Source organism: Scyliorhinus torazame, chromosome 19 (genome assembly GCF_047496885.1).
Source record: "Scyliorhinus torazame isolate Kashiwa2021f chromosome 19, sScyTor2.1, whole genome shotgun sequence".
NCBI classification, from domain to species: domain Eukaryota; kingdom Metazoa; phylum Chordata; class Chondrichthyes; order Carcharhiniformes; family Scyliorhinidae; genus Scyliorhinus; species Scyliorhinus torazame.
In genome coordinates, this window is record NC_092725.1 from 36,076,562 (window position 1) to 36,095,256 (window position 18,695).

General features: G+C 48.9%; 1 protein-coding gene across 1 annotated transcript in view; it reads right to left on the reverse strand.

Moving 5' to 3' along the window:
* The window catches only part of LOC140396658 (uncharacterized), a 51,788-nt gene that overhangs the window by 26,064 nt on the left and 7,029 nt on the right, over positions 1-18,695 (reverse strand). The window contains exon 3 of the mRNA XM_072485453.1: positions 15,851-16,180. Within this exon, the coding sequence (XP_072341554.1) occupies positions 15,851-16,180 (330 nt within the window). The remainder of the gene's footprint in view (positions 1-15,850; positions 16,181-18,695) is intronic.

Sequence of the window (18,695 nt, forward strand, 5' to 3'; positions counted from 1 at the left end):
TCCAGATGCTCAGAAATCCTATCCTTCAGTACCCTTTCCATTACTTTGCCTACCACCGAAGTAAGATTAACTGGCCTGTAATTCCCAGGGTTATCCCTAGTTCCTTTTTTGAACAGGGGCACGACATTCGCCACTCTCCAATCCCCTGGTACCACCCCTGTTGACAGTGAGGACGAAAAGATCATTGCCAACGGCTCTGCAATTTCATCTCTTGCTTCCCATAGAATCCTTGGATATATCCCGTCAGGCCCGGGGGACTTGTCTATCCTCAAGTTTTTCAAAATGCCCAACACATCTTCCTTCCTGACAAGTATTTCCTCGAGCTTACCAATCTGTTTCACACTGTCCTCTCCAACAATATCGCCCCTCTCATTTGTAAATACAGAAGAAAAATACTCATTCAAGACCTCTCCTATCTCTTCAGACTCAATACACAATCTCCCGCTACTGTCCTTGATCGGACCTACCCTCGCTCTAGTCATTCTCATATTTCTCACATATGTGTAAAAGGCCTTGGGGTTTTCCTTGATCCTACCCGCCAAAGATTGTTCATGCCCTCTCTTAGCTCTCCTAATCCCTTTCTTCAGTTCCCTCCTGGCTATCTTGTATCCCTCCAATGCCCTGTCTGAACCTTGTTTCCTCGGCCTTACATAAGTCACCTTTTTCCTCTTAACAAGACATTCAACCTCTCTTGTCAACCATGGTTCCCTCACTCGACCATCTCTTCCCTGCCTGACAGGGACATACATATCAAGGACACGTAGCACCTGTTCCTTGAACAAGTTCCAGATTTCACTTGTGTCCTTCCCTGCCAGCCTATGTTCCCAACTTATGCACTTCAATTCTTGTCTGACAACATCGTATTTACCCTTCCCCCAATTGTAAACCTTGCCCTGTTGCACGTACCTGTCCCTCTCCATTACTAAAGTGAAAGTCACAGAATTGTGGTCACTATCTCCAAAATGCTCCCCCACTAACAAATCTATCACTTGCCCTGGTTCATTACCCAGTACTAAATCCAATATTGCCCCTCCTCTGGTCGGACAATCTACATACTGTGTTAGAAAAGCTTCCTGGACACACTGCCCAACACCACCCCATCCAAACTATTTGATCTAAAGAGTTTCCACTCAATATTTGGGAAGTTAAAGTCGCCCATGACTACTACCCTATGACTTCTGCACCTTTCCAAAATCTGTTTCCCAATCTGTTCCTCCACATCTCTGTTACTATTGGGGGGCCTATAGAAAACTCCTAACAAGGTGACTGCTCCTTTCCTATTTCTGACTTCAACCCATACTACCTCAATAGGGTGATACTCCTCGAACTGCCTTTCTGCAGCTGTTATCCTATCTCTAATTAATAATGCCACCCCCCCACCTCTTTTACCACCCTCCCTAATCTTATTGAAACATCTATAACCAGGGACCTCCAACAACCATTTCTGCCCCTCTGTCTTAGAATGCATCTCCGCTTATGAATTGAGCTTGTCCAGGTCATTTTGAATTTGTCGATTTGGATATTAATTTTTCTTCAATTTGGTATTGTTTGTAAATTTGGAATATTTGAACATAATTCCTTCCTTATTAATTTCTTAAAATTATAAACAATTATAAACAGCTCAAATCTTCTGTAACTTCACTGAAAATCTACTCTCTCCACAGACCTCCCCATACACACACCCCCACACACAGACACCCCCCCACACAGACCACCACCCCCCCGCCATTTCAGAAAGTGAGCCCTGTCTGGAAGCTAGAGAGCAGTCCAGACCGGGGAAGTGGGAAGCATTATAGCTGCAGTACTTACCTTGCAGCTCCACCTGTCCATTCCTCCAAGGAGAGCCACTGTGCCTAGTCAGGTTCCCAATATTTGTAAACACTGACCACATCAAAGAGAGGTAAGTGCAGGTGCATCAGCTGGAATGCACTTACATCTCTTTGATGTGGTCAATATTTACAAACATTGGGGTTTCACCACTTAGGCCACTGAACTGTGAAGGGATATAAATGGATCAAAGCTGCAGATGGTTTGTACAAGTTGCAAATCACAGACCATTTGTGGAAAGCGATGAATGGCTTGCAGCTGATGGTTCTGTGGAAACCAGATGCAAGTACAGCTGTTCTTCTTTGAGGAATGGACACTGGAGCTGCTTGGTAAGCATTACAGCTATAATGCTTCGCACTGCCCCTATCTAGACTGTGTTTTGTTATGCTCTTGTCGTAGCATAAACTGCTTTCTTGATGTGCACTCTGACAAAGGAAGGTTCAGACTTGGAGATAGCTTTAACACGTTTATTAAACGAATAACAATTCTCCTACTTGGATTCGATGCTACTGTTAATCCTGCTATAGCTACTCAGACTGACGAACCAATCTGCGACAATCCACGTGGTGAGAGTGATGTTCAATCAACCCTGTGTCTGTGCTCACTGAGAGACTCCACTGGGAAGAGACTGAGCATGTGTGATGTGTCCTTTTATATGGGTTGGTGTAATGCCCTCCTGTAGTAGTGTCACCTCTGTGTGTAATTGTGAATGCCCATTGATCGCGTCCTATCTTACTGACTGTCTGTGTGCCATGTCTCTGGTGTTCTCTCTAGTGTCTAGCTAGGTGTAGTGTATGTACATTAACCCTTTGTGTACTTGCAATGAAGTATATCACCACAGACTGCTGTCTAATTCCAGAAAGGGGCCCCTTTTCTGGCAGTTCTGGTGTGGGGGGCTGTGTGTGTGAAGGGGGTTCCTTTAGGCACGGGGTCCCTGTTGGGGGGTTCCCCTATGACAGGGGTCCCTATGGGGGTCTCCCTATTAAAAGGGCCTTTGTGAGGCATTCCCTCTATTACTGGGGTCACTGGGGCAGTTCGGGTCAACCCCATACATGGAGGTGGGCGGGGCATCCAGATAATCTAGGGGTGGAGGGCTGCTGTGCGGTGGGGGTGGTGTTGGGCCGATTTGCGGTGGGGATGGAGGGCCAATTTACAGTACAGGGTGGAAGGTGGTTGGTTGCAGTACCTCAATATCCAGCCACCTGCTCAAGATGGCAGCCTAGTAGTTGGATTCCATGGGAATCCCCCGTATTCCATGCCATGCCTAAATTTGCATGGCATGGAACACTGAATTGCATCCCACTTTAGGACCCCAAGGGGACTGTAAAACTGGTGCAATTCAGCTCCGGCGGGAGAACATAGGGCTGGATTCTTCGTTCCTGAGGCTAAGTGCCAATGCCAACGGAGAATCCGTGGTGTTTCACGATGGGAAAACCGGAGCAAAACCCTCACCGATTCTGGTACCGGTAAGGGACTAGCACCGGCGCCGCCCGAAACACCCATGGATCACCCAGAGAATCACCGGTCCCGGTCCACACATACATAGCGCTGATGAGCTGCATCCACCCACGTCTACACCCCCCACATACACACCGGTTGCGCCGGCAAACATGGTGCCAGCTGTTTAGGACCGCATACCCGATCACCCCGACCTCATAGCCCAACCCTGGCCACTCCCCACCACTTCCTCCAGCCCTAGCAGAAGCCCCCAGGCCAGCAGCACGGATCCCTGCCGGGTGTGCCGGCGCTAGATAATATCCGCATGCTGGCACGTCAGGCTCACGACCGCTGGGGCCACACGTGGCCCACGCCATTGGGAATCCGTGCCATCGGAGGCAGAGGATTGTGGGTAGGCCAGCTGCTGACACACCAAAGATGTTGCGACGGCACACCTCCCGATGATGCCGATTTGGAGGGGGTGAAGCATCGCGAACCAGCATCAAACAGACACCTGCCCGGATTCCGGCGTCGGAAGGCATTCTCCTCCTGGTCGCCGATCCCAATTTTGGCGTCGGGCTACGGATAATTCCGCCCATAGTCTCCCAAATGGAGAATCCATCCCAATGGATGGGTTTCCCCCTTCCCCGAGCCGCGTTTCTCAGCCATGTGCTGTTAGCTGGTGGCAGGATTCTGGCTTCTCGCCGCTTGTCAATGGGATTTCCCATCGTAACCACCCTAAGCTGCTACTAAACCCGCTGGCGGGGTACGCACCCAGTGGAAAAAGTGAATCGCAATGGCCGGGGGGTTCCGGTCAATGTATTTCTTTATTATGTGGGACAGAGTCAAATGATTTCCTGAAATCTAGGGGTGGAATTTTATGGTCCCGACTTGATGGGGGGGGGCATGGCCCTGAAATGCATGGAGCCGTTCAAAAGTCCATTGGCGGGATCGGAAAATCCCAACGGAGTAAAGTTCTGCCCAGGTATATGACATCCATAGTTTCTCCACTATCTACGAGGTCTGTCAACCTTATCGAGTTCTTTGAGAAGGTGACTGAACAGGTAGACGAGGGTAGAGCAGTTGATGTGGTGTATATGGATTTCAGCAAAGCGTTTGATAAGGTTCCCCACGGTAGGCTATTGCAGAAAATACGGAGGCTGGGGATTGAGGGTGATTTAGAGATGTGGATCAGAAATTGGCTAGCTGAAAGAAGACAGAGGGTGGTGGTTGCTGGAAAATGTTCAGAATGGAGTTCAGTCACAAGTGGAGTACCACAAGGATCTGTTCTGGGGCCGTTGTGTTTGTCATTTTTATCAATGACCTAGAGGAAGGCGCAGAAGGGTGGGTGAGTAAATTTGCAGACGATACTAAAGTCGGTGGTGTTGTCGATAGTGTGGAAGGATGTAGCAGGTTACAGAGGGATATAGATAAGCTGCAGAGCTGGGCTGAGAGGTGGCAAATGGAGTTTAATGTAGAGAAGTGTGAGGTGATTCACTTTGGAAGGAATAACAGGAATGTGGAATATTTGGCTAATGGTAAAGTTCTTGAAAGTGTGGATGAGCAGAGGGATCTAGGTGTCCATGTACATAGATCCCTGAAAGTTGCCACCCAGGTTGATAGGGTTGTGAAGAAGGCCTATGGAGTGTTGGCCTTTATTGGTAGAGGGATTGAGTTCCGGAGTCAGGAGGTCATGTTGCAGCTGTACAGAACTCTGGTACGGCCGCATTTGGAGTATTGCGTACAGTTCTGGTCACCGCATTATAGGAAGGACGTGGAGGCTTTGGAGCGGGTGCAGAGGAGATTTACCAGGATGTTGCCTGGTATGGAGGGAAAATCTTATGAGGAAAGGCTGATGGACTTGAGGTTGTTTTCGTTGGAGAGAAGAAGGTTAAGAGGAGACTTAATAGAGGCATACAAAATGATCAGGGGGTTGGATAGGGTGGACAGTGAGAGCCTTCTCCCGCGGATGGATATGGCTGGCACGAGGGGACATAGCTTTAAACTGAGGGGTAATAGATATAGGACAGAGGTCAGAGGTAGGTTCTTTACGCAAAGAGTAGTGAGGCCGTGGAATGCCCTACCTGCTACAGTAGTGAACTCGCCAACATTGAGGGCATTTAAAAGTTTATTGGATAAGCATATGGATGATAATGGCATAGTGTAGGTTAGATGGCTTTTGTTTTGGTGCAACATCGTGGGCCGAAGGGCCTGTACTGCGCTGTATCGTTCTATATGTTCTAACCCCACAAAGAAATTCAATGAATAAGTCACATCTATCTTCCCAATCGTAAACAAAAACCATCCGACACAAGATGAGCAATTTCAGCAATTCACTATTGTTTAAATGCAGTAATATGCTGCTCCGGAGTACATGCAAAATAATGAAATTTGACCGTTTCCATTTTTACAGCACCGTTAATTAAAAATATTGTCAACATGAAAATAGAATGGGAGACGACCAACCATGGAGGGAAAAATTATGAGCAACTGAAAGCTGGGTCATAGATTTTTGAGTATTCTAGTGTTCTCTTGGTGTCCTTTCGTTCTCCATAAACTTCAGTTCATCCAAAAGTTTGTTCCATATTCTATCCTAGCCAAGTTCAACTCATCCTCATTGATCTCCATTAATGGGGCTTAAGTAGGGTGCTCTTTACAAGGGCCGGTGCAGACTTGATGGGCTGAATGGCCTCCTTCTGCACTGTAAATTCTACGATTCTATGAATTTCAGTCACCTGACACCAGCTGTTTATGCTAAAGTTCTATATCAAAAGATCAGCAAAAACTCTGGTAAAAAACTATACAAAGATCAAAGAACAAAGAAATGTCAGGCCCTTCGGCCCTCCAAGCCCGTGCCGACCATGCTGCCTGACTAAACTACAATCTTCTACACTTCCTGGGTCCGTATCCCTCTATTCCCATTCTATTCATGTATTTGTCAAGATGCCCCTTAAATGTCACTAATGTCCCTGCTTCCACCACCTCCTCCGGTAGCAAGTTCCAGGCACCCACTACCCTGTGTAAAAGACTTGCATCGTACATCTACTCTAAACCTTGCCCCTCGCACCTTAAACCTATGCCCCCCAGTAATTGACCCCTCTACCCTGGGGAAAAGCCTCTGACTATCCACTCTGTCTATGCCCCTCATAATTTTGTAGACCTCTATCAGGTCGCCCCTCAACCTCCTTTGTTCCAGTGAGAACAAACCAAGTTTATTCAACTGCTCCTCATAGCTAATGCCCTCCACACCAGGCAACATTCTGGTAAATCTCTTCTCCACCCTCTCTAAAGCCTCCACATCCTTCTGGTAGTATGGCGACCAGAATTGAACACTATGAGCCAAGTGTGGCCTAACTAAGGTTCTATACAGCTGAAATGAAAATCGCTTATTGTCACAAGTAGGCTTCAATGAAGTTACTGTGAAAAGCCCCTAGTCGCCACATTCCGGCGCCTGTTCGGGGAGGCTGTTACAACATGACTTGCCAATTCTTATACTCAATGCCCCAGCCAATGAAGGCAAGCATGCCGTATGCCTTCTTGACTACCTTCTCTACCTGTGTTGCCCCTTTCAGTGACCTGTGGACCTGTACACCTAGATATCTCTGACTTTCAATACTCTTGAGGGTTCTCCCATTCACTGTATATCTCTCTCTGACTTTCAATAATCTTGAGGGTTCTCCCATTCACTGTATATTCCCTACCTGCATTAGACCTTCCAAAATGCATTCCCTCACATTTGTCCGGATTAAACTCCATCTGCCATCTCTCCGCCCAAGTCTCCAAACAATCTAAATCCTGCTGTATCCTCTGACAGTCCTCATCGCTATCCGCAATTCCAACCGACCTTTGTGTCGTCTGCAAAGTTACTAATCAGACCAGTTACGTTTTCCTCCAAATCATTTATATATACTACAAACAGCAAAGGTCCCAGCACTGATCCCTGTGGAACACCACAAGTCACAGCCCTCCAATTAGAAAAGCATCCTTCCATTGCTACTCTCTGCCTTCTATGACCTAGCCAGTTCTGTATCCACCTTGCCAGCTCACCCCTGATCCCATGTGACTTCACCTTTTGTACTAGTCTACCATGAGGGACCTTGTCAAAGGCCGTACTGAAGTCCATGTCGACAACATCCACTGCCCTACCTGCATCAATCATCCTTGTGACCTCTTCGAACACTCTATCAAGTTAGTGAGACACGTCCTCCCATTCACAAAACCAGGCTGCCTCTCACTAATACGTCCATTTGCTTCCAAATGAGAGTAGATCCTGTCTCGAAGAATTCTCTCCAGTAATTTCCCTACCACTGACGTAAGGCTCACTGGCCTGTAGTTCCCTGGATTATCCTGGCTACCCTTCTGAAACAGAGGAACAACGTTGGCTATTCTCCAGTCCTCCGGGACATCACCTGAAGACAGTGAGGATCCAAAGATTTCTGTCAAGGCCTCAGCAATTTCCTCTCTAGCCTCCTTCAGTATTCTGGGGTAGATCCCATCAGGCCCTGGGGACTTATCTACCTTAATATTTTTCAAGACGCCCAACACCTCGTCTTTTTGGATCTCATCCTGACCCAGGCTATCTACACACTCTTCTCCAGACTCAACATCTACCAATTCCTTCTCTTTGATGAATACTGATGCAAAGTATTCATTTAGTACCTCGCCCATTTCCTCTGGCTCCACACATAGATTCCCTTGCCTATCCTTCAGTGGGCCAACCCTTTCCCTGGCTACCCTCTTGCTTTTTATGTACGTGTAAAAAGCCTTGGGATTTTCCTTAACCCTATTTGCCAATGACTTTTCATGACCCCTTCTAGCCCTCCTGACTCCTTGCTTAAGTTCCTTCCTACTTTCCTTATATTCCACACAGGCTTCGGCTGTTCCCAGCCTTTAAGCCCTGACAAATGCCTCCTTTTTCTTTTTGACGAGGCCTACAATATCTCTCGTTATCCAAGGTTCCAGAAAATTGCCGTATTTATCCTTCTTCTGCACAGGAACATGCCGGTCCTGAATTCCTTTCAACTGACACTTGAAAGCCTCCCACATGTCAGATGTTGATTTTCCCTCAAACATCCGCCCCTAATCTAGGTTCTTCAGTTCCCGCCTAATATTGTTAAAATTAGCCTTCCCCCAATTTAGCACATTCATCCTAGGACCACTCTTATCCTTGTCCACCAGCACTTTAAAACTTACTGAATTGTGGTCCCTGTTCCCGAAATGCTCCCCTACTGAAACTTCTAGCACCTGGCCGGGCTCATTCCCCAATACCAGGTCCAGTACAGCCCCTTCCCTAGTTGGACTGTCTACATATTGTTTTAAGAAGCCCTCCTGGATGCTCCTTACAAACTCTGCCCCGTCTAAGCCCCTGGCACTAAGTGAGTCCCATTCAATATTGGGGAAGTTGAAGTCTCCCATCACCACAACCCTGTTGTTTTTACTCTTTTCCAAAATCTATCTACCTATCTGCTTCTCTATCTCCCACTGGCTGTTGGGAGGCCTGTAGTAAACCCCCAACATTGTGACTGCACTCTTCTTATTCCTGATCTCTACCCATATAGCCTCACTGCCCTCTGAGGTGTCCTCCCGTAGTACAGCTGTGATATTCTCCCTAACCAGTAGCGCAACTCTGCCACCCCTTTTACATCCTCCTCTATCCCACCTGAAACATCTAAATCCTGGAACGTTTAGCTGCCAATCCTGCCCTTCCTTCAACCAGGTTTCTGTAATGGCAACAACATCATAGTTCCAAGTACTAATCCAAGCTCTAAGTTCATCTGCCTTACCCGTAATACTTCTTGCATTAGATGATATGCACTTCAGGCCACCAGACCCGCTGTGTTCAGCAACTTCACCCTGTCTGCTCTGCCTCAGAGCCATACTGGCCCTATTCCTTCGTTCTCCCTCAATGTTCTCACCTTCTGACCTATTGCTTCCGTGCCCACCCGCCTGCCATACTAGTTTAAACCCTCCCGTGTGACACTAGCAAACCTCGCGGCCAGGATATTTATGCCTCTCCAGTTTAGGTGCAAACCGTCCTTCTTATATAGGTCATACCTGCCCCGGAATAGCTCCTCGGAGTACACATCTCCAAAAATCTGTCCTGGTTCACCCACATCGACGCTACCATCAAGAAAGCACAACAGCTTCCTCAGGAAACTAAGGAAATTCGGCATGTCCACATTAACTCTTACCAACTTTTACAGATGCACCATAGAAAGCATCCTATCTGGCTGCATCACTGCCTGGTATGGCAACTGCTCGGCCCAGGACCGCACTAAACTTCAGTGAGTCGTGAACATAGCCCAGTCCATCACACGAACCTGCCATCCATTGACTCCATCTACACCTCCCGCTGCCTGGGGAAAGCGAGCAGCATAATCAAAGACCCCTCCCACCCGGCTTATTCACTCTTCCAACTTCATCCATCGGGCAGGAGATACAGAAGTCTGAGAACACGGACAAACAGACTCAAAACAGCTTCTTCCCCGCTGTTACCAGACTCCTAAACGACCTTCTTATGGACTGACCTCATTAACACTACACCCCTGTCGGTGCTTATGTAGTGACATTGTGTACCTCGTGTTGCCCTATTCTGTATTTTCTTTTATTTTCATGTACTTATTGTCTGTTGAGCTGCTCGCAGAAAAATACTTTTCACTGTACTTCGGCACACGTGACAATAAACAAATCCAATCCAATCCAAGTAAAACGCATAGCAGTATTACAATCACAGGAGTCCCGAGAAGGATTCAAACCAAAAGGTTTACTCAGCAAGTAAGTGCAAAGCTGCAGAGCGGTGAGTAGTACATCTAGTCTCAGCAGGGTTCTCCGAAGATGCCGGTTCCCATCCTGGCCAGCTTTTGTAGGTAAGTTTTAAAGAGCAAAGCTGTTAAGCCTTTGCCCCTCAGCGGAGCAGGGGAGCTTGTATTCCACGACCCCACTGGGAGATCAATCGGGTCGTCCCTGTGGGAGTTATTACATTGTTCCTTCCCGTGGTCCGTAAGCTCCTCTGTCACAGAGGGTAGATATAGCCTCCTCCTTCACTTAGCCCACGGTTGCACTTTCAATGGTTGCAGGGCTTGGTCGGAGGGATATGTAACGTGTTGGGAGCGCTGTTTCTGGGCCGATCATCTTGGGGGGGGGTGCTGTCGGCGACCGCTCCCTGGTCAAGCTGCCGTCCGAACCTGTGGACGCTTGTATCTCCACATCGGGCCCTGAGTCTTCCACCTGTGTCCTGGCCCCTGGGGGTATTGCCCCTTGGCCCTTGGGTGATGGGCAGGAGAGATGGAGGGCTGACTCATTCAGTGGGACCAGTCCTGATATGGGCTCTCTGCATTTAAGATGGCCCATGAGCTTTCGTACCGTCCGCTCCTTGGTTTTCATAGTGTACGTATCTACCGGGAACCGTCTCTGAAGTTCCAAGCCTTTACCGCATCCCCTAGCCGGAAACCTCTGTTGTGTGTCTGCCTGCTGTGGTATTGTTTCTGGAGATCCTGGGTGGGATTCTCCGCCGGCGGGATGCTCCATTGTGCCAGCACCCGGGGGTTTCACAATGGCTTGGGGCTGCCCCACAATGGGAAACCCCATTGACCGGCCGGCGTAACGGAGATTCCCGCCGGCGGGTTGAGGCAGAAATGTGGCGCGGTGGGGCAGAGAATCCCGACGCCTGTCTTCTTTGCACTTTCCCACCAATATCATGGAATATCAGGCTAAATTGGTCCTCTGTATTCAGCCCATCAGAAGTTCCGCCGGCGCCACTCCAGTCATTATATGTGGCGTGGTATGATAGCTGAAGAGGAACCATATTAATTTTGTCTCCATGGATCCTGTGGCCTACTTTCTTATGCCCCTATTAAAAGTCTGTACCGCCCATTCACCTAGGCCATTTAAAGAGGGATGGTATGGGGCGGTCAAATGTGTTTTGCCCTGTTTGACTTCATGAAGTGTGAGAATTTCGCGCTGGTAAAAGGGGAACTTTTATCTGTAACGTGTATCTCCGGGATGCCATGGGTACTGAATGAAAGGTGCAACTTCTCGATGGTAGCCCTTGAAGTGGTGGACGGCATTCGGTAGACCTCCAACCATTTTAAGTGGATTAGCAAAACATGGAGCCTTGAGAAGGTCTAGCGAAGGCGGCATGCAATCATACTCGGGGTCTACCTGGAAATCTCCATGGACGAAGAGCTGTTGCTGGTGGGAGCTCTTGATGCTACTGACATGCGGCGTATTGCTGCCCCAACTGCTCGATGTCGCCATCACATCCTGGCCACCAAACGTAGCTCTTGCCAAGCATCTTCACCGCGGATACTCCCGGGTGTCTGTTTTGCAATATGGATTTTCTGGCTTTGCTCGGACCAGAACGCAGGCTTCCCACAGGACAATGTCGTCCTCCATGCTCACCTGTTGTTGCTTTGTCGTGAAATTCCACAGCTCCTCAGGCTCTCCCTGCTGTCCCCTCCCCAGCAGAACGATGTGATGTAATTTTGCTAAGGGTCCTTTTGTGTCCACTCATGGATCCGTGAGGCAGTGACTGGCAAGGTGTCCATAAAATTCAAGACCACAGTAACTTTGCCTGCCACTAGCAGAAACGGGGGATGTGTCAGCAATGGGATTCAGCTCAAGGCATCACGTGTGCGATTTGCAAGTCTGGGCAAAACTGAACACATATGCGTATGATGCCAATAATAGCACCCAACATTTTCTCCGGGCTGACGCTATCGGCGGGATTGCCTTGTCCTCCTTGAACAAGCCGAGCAATGGTTTGTGATTGTTATGATCATAAAACATTGCCCATAACTGTATTGGTGGAAATTCGTGACCGTGAAGATAACGGCCAGCACTTCCTTCTCGATCTGCACATATCCACGCTCTGTATTGTCCAAAGTCCTCGATACATAGCTATTGGTCACTCCATCCCTTTGTCCAACCAATGGGCAACAGCGCCCTCATGCCATATGGGGAGGCATCGCATGTGATCCGGAGTGGCCTGGAAGGGTTGTAGTGTATCAGCAACCTGGAGGACCATAGTTGTCGCTTCACCTTGGCAAACACCTCTTCTTGTGGCGCCCTCCTTGCTCAGTCCTGGTGTTTTTTTTAAGGAGTGGCGCCAGGTTCGGGGTGAACTTGCCGCAATACTTTACAAGGCTGAGGAACAACGGTAGTTCGGTCGAGTTCTCAGGCGTGGGGATCTGTTTGATTGTCTGTACCTTCTCCTCCATTGGGTGCAAGCCATCCTTGTCGATACCATAGGTATCTGACCACTTTTGTGTGAAAAATGCACTTGCCCCTTTTAAGATGGATGCCTGCCTGAGCGAATCGGTGAAGCACTTCCTCTAAATTGCTCAGGCGGTCTTTTTCAGTGTCTCCGGTGATCAGGAGACCATCCACATAAACTGACACCCTTGGAAGCCTTTGGAGGATGCTTTCCATGACCCTCTGAAAAATCGCACAGGCAGATAATACCCTGAATAGAAGTCTGGTATATTCGTAAAGACTCCCATAGGTATTGATGGCCACAAACCTTCTGGATGCAGCGTCTAGCTCCAACTGAAGGTATGCGTGGCTCATGTCTAACTTTGAGAAAGAGTGCTCTCCAGCAAATTTGCATAGAGGTACTCCATGCACGGCATCGGAAACCCGTCCATCGGAGAGGCCTTGTTCACCGTTAACTTATAATCGCCACACTGGCGGATGGTTTTAATTGCCACACTGCCGGATGGTTTAATCTGGCTTTAGCACTGAGACTACAGGTGCTGCCCATTCTGCGAACTGCATAGGACGGATGATTCCCAAGTTTTCCAGCTACTTCTCTACCTTCATCTACAAGGCGCAGGGAGCTGTGTGGGCCCTAAAATACTTTGTGTGGGCTTCTGAGTCTACATAGATTTTGGCCATGGCACCCTTTATTTTTTCACAGGCCGTCCTGGGAAACCTCTGGGTATTTCCCTAGGACTTCATACAATCCCCCAGTGCCCATCTTGAAAATCTTCTGCCAGTCCAGGTGGAGTCTCTGCAACCAGTCGCGGCCCAACACACTGGGTCCAGGCCCTCATGCCACTGTCAATGGCAAACAGATGGACTTCTGCCCATAGAGAACTGGAGTCATTGTCGTGCCCGTGATGGGTAACGGTTCACCCATGTACGTTGCGAAACATGCCTCAGTGTCCCTCAGGTCCAGGTGGTGGATTCCTGTCCAGACTTTCTGGTACGTCAGCCGTCCTATGACTGCGTCAGCAGCCCCAATGTCAATTTTCATTTCAAGCGGGCGGTCATTAACCTGGACTGTGATTTTGATGGGGGCCATTCTTGGTGCGGCAATGCACTTTAGCTGCATGAACTTATCTTCATCGGGTTGTGCCAGGCGTAAAGCCCTGGCTCCAGGAGGGTGTGTCCCCCGGCCAGGGCAGAGTGCTTGTTGGCAGATCTGCCGTTCCTGGTCCCCACGGTTTCTCCGACCACAGGTGCTGCACCACTGTGAGTCTCCTCCTGGGGCTCAGGGGAGACATTTTGCCAGGTTGTAGAGGCTCTTGGCCAACGGGTCTGGCCTTGACATTGCTCTGGTAATGGCTGGTTCCAAGAGACTCTACTCTTGAGGGCGGTATTCACATGAATAAGGGGGGTGGGGGTGTCCTATGCCATTTACCTCCCTATCTCGTGAGCCCTGGAGATCCTGGACTCCCTTCTCTGCGTTTTCATGGGAGAGGGCTATCTCTATGGTCCTTTTCAGGTACATAGATAGTTCAGCCAGCAACTTATGTTGGGTCGCCATGTTGTTGATTCTGCACACAAGAATCTCTGGAAGGAACAGTCCATGCACACTGGTTTAGCACACTGGGCTAAATAGCTGGCTTTTAAAGCAGACCAAGGCAGGCCAGCAGCACGGTTCAATTCATGTACCAGCCTCCCCGAACAGGCGCCGGAATGTGGCGACTAGGGGCTTTTCACAGTAACTTCATTGAAGCCTAATGTGACAATAAGCGATTTTCATTTCATTTTTCATTCATAATTGCAGTGTTCGGCCAGATTGCGTAGGCGTACCAAATAATCTGACTTCCCCTGGCCGTGTTGAACCTGTACATTTGGTCAATTACCAACAGTTTGGGGTCATAATGGACCGCCACGAGTGTCACCAGTTTGTCAAAGGTGTTTGAACCTGGGGTCGCAGGGTAGGTCAGGCTTTTGATGACGCTAAAATTAGGGGCCCGACAGGCATTCAGGAGTATCACTTTCTGGTGGTCATCCCCTATAATGACATTCGCTCCGAAAAAGTAATGCATTTGTTCAGCATACTGGGCTCAGTCTTCTACGCTTATGTCAAAAGCATTGAGCCTCACGAAGTGCTGACCTTGTTCCTCTGTGGTGAGACTCAGCCATGGCTGGACATCCGGAATCGCAGCTTATACTTCTGTTTTTTTCTTTTCGCCAATATTACAATCACTGAATTCCAAAAAGGATTCAAACCAAAATGTTTATTCAGTTGTTAAGTGCATCTAGTCCCAGCCAGGACCATCCGAAGATGCCAGTTCCCATCCTGGCCGCTTTATATAGGTAGGTTTTAACAAGCCCTGCTATTAGGCCTCCACCCCTCAGTGAGTGAGCTCATGTTATACAAACCTCACGGGGACAGAAATCAGGTCATCGCGGTGGGTCTCGTGGGAGTTATTACAAGATGATAGTTTCAGCAGCAGATGAGCTGAGACAGGGGTCAGAGTTAGCCATTACTATGGGGATGGAAGTAAGTGTTTTTGTGGTGGAACAGATATGTGGTTAGAGGCTCATTATGGGGGGCAAACACAACACAAAGATTTTGAATGGTCTGGTTCAACTGTGTACAGTCAGCAGGCATGAAAATGGTGGCCATGGAGCAGAGTGGGGGTGGGGCCGAAGACAATAGATTCATTTATCCCAACACTCCTCGTTGGAGGAAATTTCTGTTACAGAGTGTGACACATCAGAGAGAGTGGCCAGGCACAGTGACGTGGTGGTAAAATAAAACTGGGTGTTGTTCGTGTACATGTGGAATCTGACTTTGTGCTTTTAGGTGGTCACTGAGGGGTAGTGTGCAGTTGAGAAATGGAAAGGGACAACTATACATCCTGGGGAAAGCAGAGTTAACAATGTAGGAGTAGGAAGAGAAACCATTGCAAGAAATTTTCTGGCTACAATTAGATCGATGAGGCTGGGATGAAGCAATGACAGTTCCACTGCGTTGGTTTCCACTGTAATATAATTCAAATAAGAACTTCTTTCAGACTGGAAGCTTCCCAAACCCCAAGAGTATTCGGGGAGACTCCACAACTAACCACTTCACTGTCCACGAGTTGCTGTCCCAGCAATTATATAGACCAAACATTTTCTGTTTAACTAATATTTTATAATTAACAAACTTAATTGAGCTATGCCACCTAAAATATCCAAAATAAAACTAGTGACAGCATTTTCTTCATTAATCACAGATCTGGATAAATGGTGAGGATTAGGATTATATCCAGAATTCACTCAAAATAACCTACTTTGTCCATCACCTCTACAAGTACTTTTATCAGATAAAGAGGGAGCATCTGGGACATTAGAACCACTATTTTACCTTCTTGTTTTTCAGTAGGATCTGGACTTGGTAATGGAGCAGTTGTGTCAGGTTCCATGTTCTGGTCTTCAGGGACTTCATCATCAAGAACACTTGTTAATCCAGCTGCAGTCCCACTACATGATAGTTCTGCATCTTCCTCAAGTACTGGACAAGGCGTCCTCACACGAGATGCACCCTCCAAATTCCTGTCACACAGATCACTCCGAGATTGAATATCACTCTCTGATTCTTTACCACTCGAGCCACTGCCAGGTGGAACATTTGGTTTGGCGACATCATCAAGTGTGCTGCTTGTTCCCACTTCATCTGTCTCAGAGGTCGAAATATCTAAAATGGCAATGAAATGATGTATTTTTGACTGCACACTATGACTACAGTTATATAAATGTGAAGGCTGGGCTCTGAAGAAGAGTCATTCAAACTCAAAACATTGGGCTAAATTCGCTGTTTGGGAGACTATGGGTGGGATTCTCTGACCCCCCCGCCGGGTGGGAGAATCGCCGGGGGTTGGCATGATCCCCGCCATCCTCCCAATTTTCCTGTCCCCCCAAAACCGCTGTGGCGTGAGTCGTGCCGTCCGCCTCGGAGAATGGCAGGGTCCGGCGTGACTCAATGTGCCCTGGGGCTGTCCGGATTATCCGGCCCACGATGGCCGAAGCCCCGCCGGTAAGTTAGAGTTGGTCCCTTACTGGCGGGAACTGGCGGCGCGGGCGGGCTCCGGGGTTCTTGGAGGGTTACGGGGAGATCTGGCCCCAGGAGGTGCCCCCACGGTGGCCTGGCCCTACGCGCCGGTCTTGTAGGCCTCCGCAATGGCCGGCCCGACGGTGAACCCCCCTGCGCATGCGCGGCGATCACGTCAGCAGACGCTGATGCTCCCGCGCATGCGCGGACCTGCGCCAGCCGGCGGAGTCCCTTCTGCCCTGGCTGGCGCGGTTCGCGCCTTCCACGCCGGCCGGTGGGATGCAAACCACTCCGGGGCAGGCCTAGCCCCTGAAGGTGCGGAGGATTCCTGCTACTCCGTCCCACCGGGTGCCCCCGCCCTGCCGGGTACGGGAGAATCCCGCCCTTTGTGTTAGAATAGAATTATAGAATCACTACATTGCAGGAGGAGGCCATTTGTTGCATCGAGTCTGCACAAACCCTCTGAAAGGGCACCCCACCTAGGGTCAGGCCCCTATCCTACCCCCATAACTCAGTAAGCCCACCTAGCCTAATCTTTTGCACATGAAGGGACAATTGATCATGGCCAATCCACCTAACTTGCACATCTTTGGACTGTGGGAGGAAACCGGATTACCCGTAGGTAACCCACGCAGATACAGGGGGAAAGTGCAAACTCCACACATTCACCCAAGGCCGGAATTAAACCCGGGTCCCTGCCGCTGTGAGGCAGCAGTGCTAACCACTGTGTCACCATGCCGCCCGTGTTGACTCTGGGACTAAATTGCATGTGGGTAGCATTCCCATTGGGGGTGCTGTTTGTGGAGCAATTCGGAACATAGTTATGGGCCAGCATTCTGCCCATGTGAATCTAAAGCCAATCTCATTTCCGCTGGCATCAGATTCTCTGGGGTCGGAATTGGTGCTGGAGAGCTTGACAAGCTGAAGTTGCTTAAATGCACTCCACTCCCCACACAAACTCATTCCAGCCAAGAAGATGGCACAGAGGAGAACGGCCTTCTGGTTTCTTGTCAGTGATCTGAATAGGATGCTGGACGCAATGGAGGTGAGGGGGAAAACCCTTTTCCTCAGGGTGGGCAGGAGGCTCCAGTTCACAATCCTTAATCGGGCCTTGGCGGAGGTGGCTGAGGCATGTGGTATGCAGTATCGGAAAAAGATGAATGACCTCCTTCGGGCACATCAGGTGAGTCACCACCTCTGTTCCCCTGGCATCACTCCTGTCCATCACTCCTCACATCACATCCCCACTCCCATTGAGGCCAATCAAAACCCACCTGCCTCCAATGTAGATGATAAACCAACTAGCGGGAATATTTTCTCGAAAGTGCTGATGATACTTTATAATAATATATTATGACAATAATCTTTGTTGTCACAATTGGCTTACATTATCACTGCAATGAAGTTACTGTGAAAAGCCCCTCGTCGCCACTTTCTGCCACCTGTTCGGGTACACAGAGGGAGAATTCAGAATGTCCAATTAACCTAACAGCACGTCTTTCGGAACTTGTGGGAGGAAACCGGAGCACCCGGAGGAAACCCACGCAGACACAGGGAGAACGTGCAGACTCCTCATAGACAGTGGCCCAACCTGGGAATCGAACCTGGAACCCTGGAGCAGTGAAGCAACAGTGCTAACCACTGTGCTACCGTGCTACCCAGGGATGGGGGGGTGAGGGTAGAGGCTCTCGGTGCTACTCATTGATGGGGACTGGGGTGCAGTATGGAAAGCAAATTATTGGGTGGGGGGTTACACTGAGGTGAGGGGAGTGGATTGGAGGGGGCATGTGGTGGTTGGAGCTGAAGTGCAAATCAAGATCACCATATAGCCTGTTGGATCTGCATGGGCAAGAGAATACTCAACTTGCTAACATATCTTCTCTTTCCCCCTCTTTCCATAATTATTGTGGAAAGACAAGTGCCAAGCCTCACGGGGCGAGGTTGGATACTGTCATGTCAGTGTCCCTTTAAGAAATTGTCTTATCACATGTCTTCAGTGATAGTGTTTGTGGAGCTGCGCTGTGTCTCTGTGAGTTTACTTTTGGTTTTAAGTTTTACTTTTGCTTTGAGTTTGTACTGGTTTGTACTGCACAGGTTGAAAGAAGGGTTTCTCTATCCTCATTTTAAAAGCTGTTTCCAGTCTGCTTGACAAGTTAAAAGT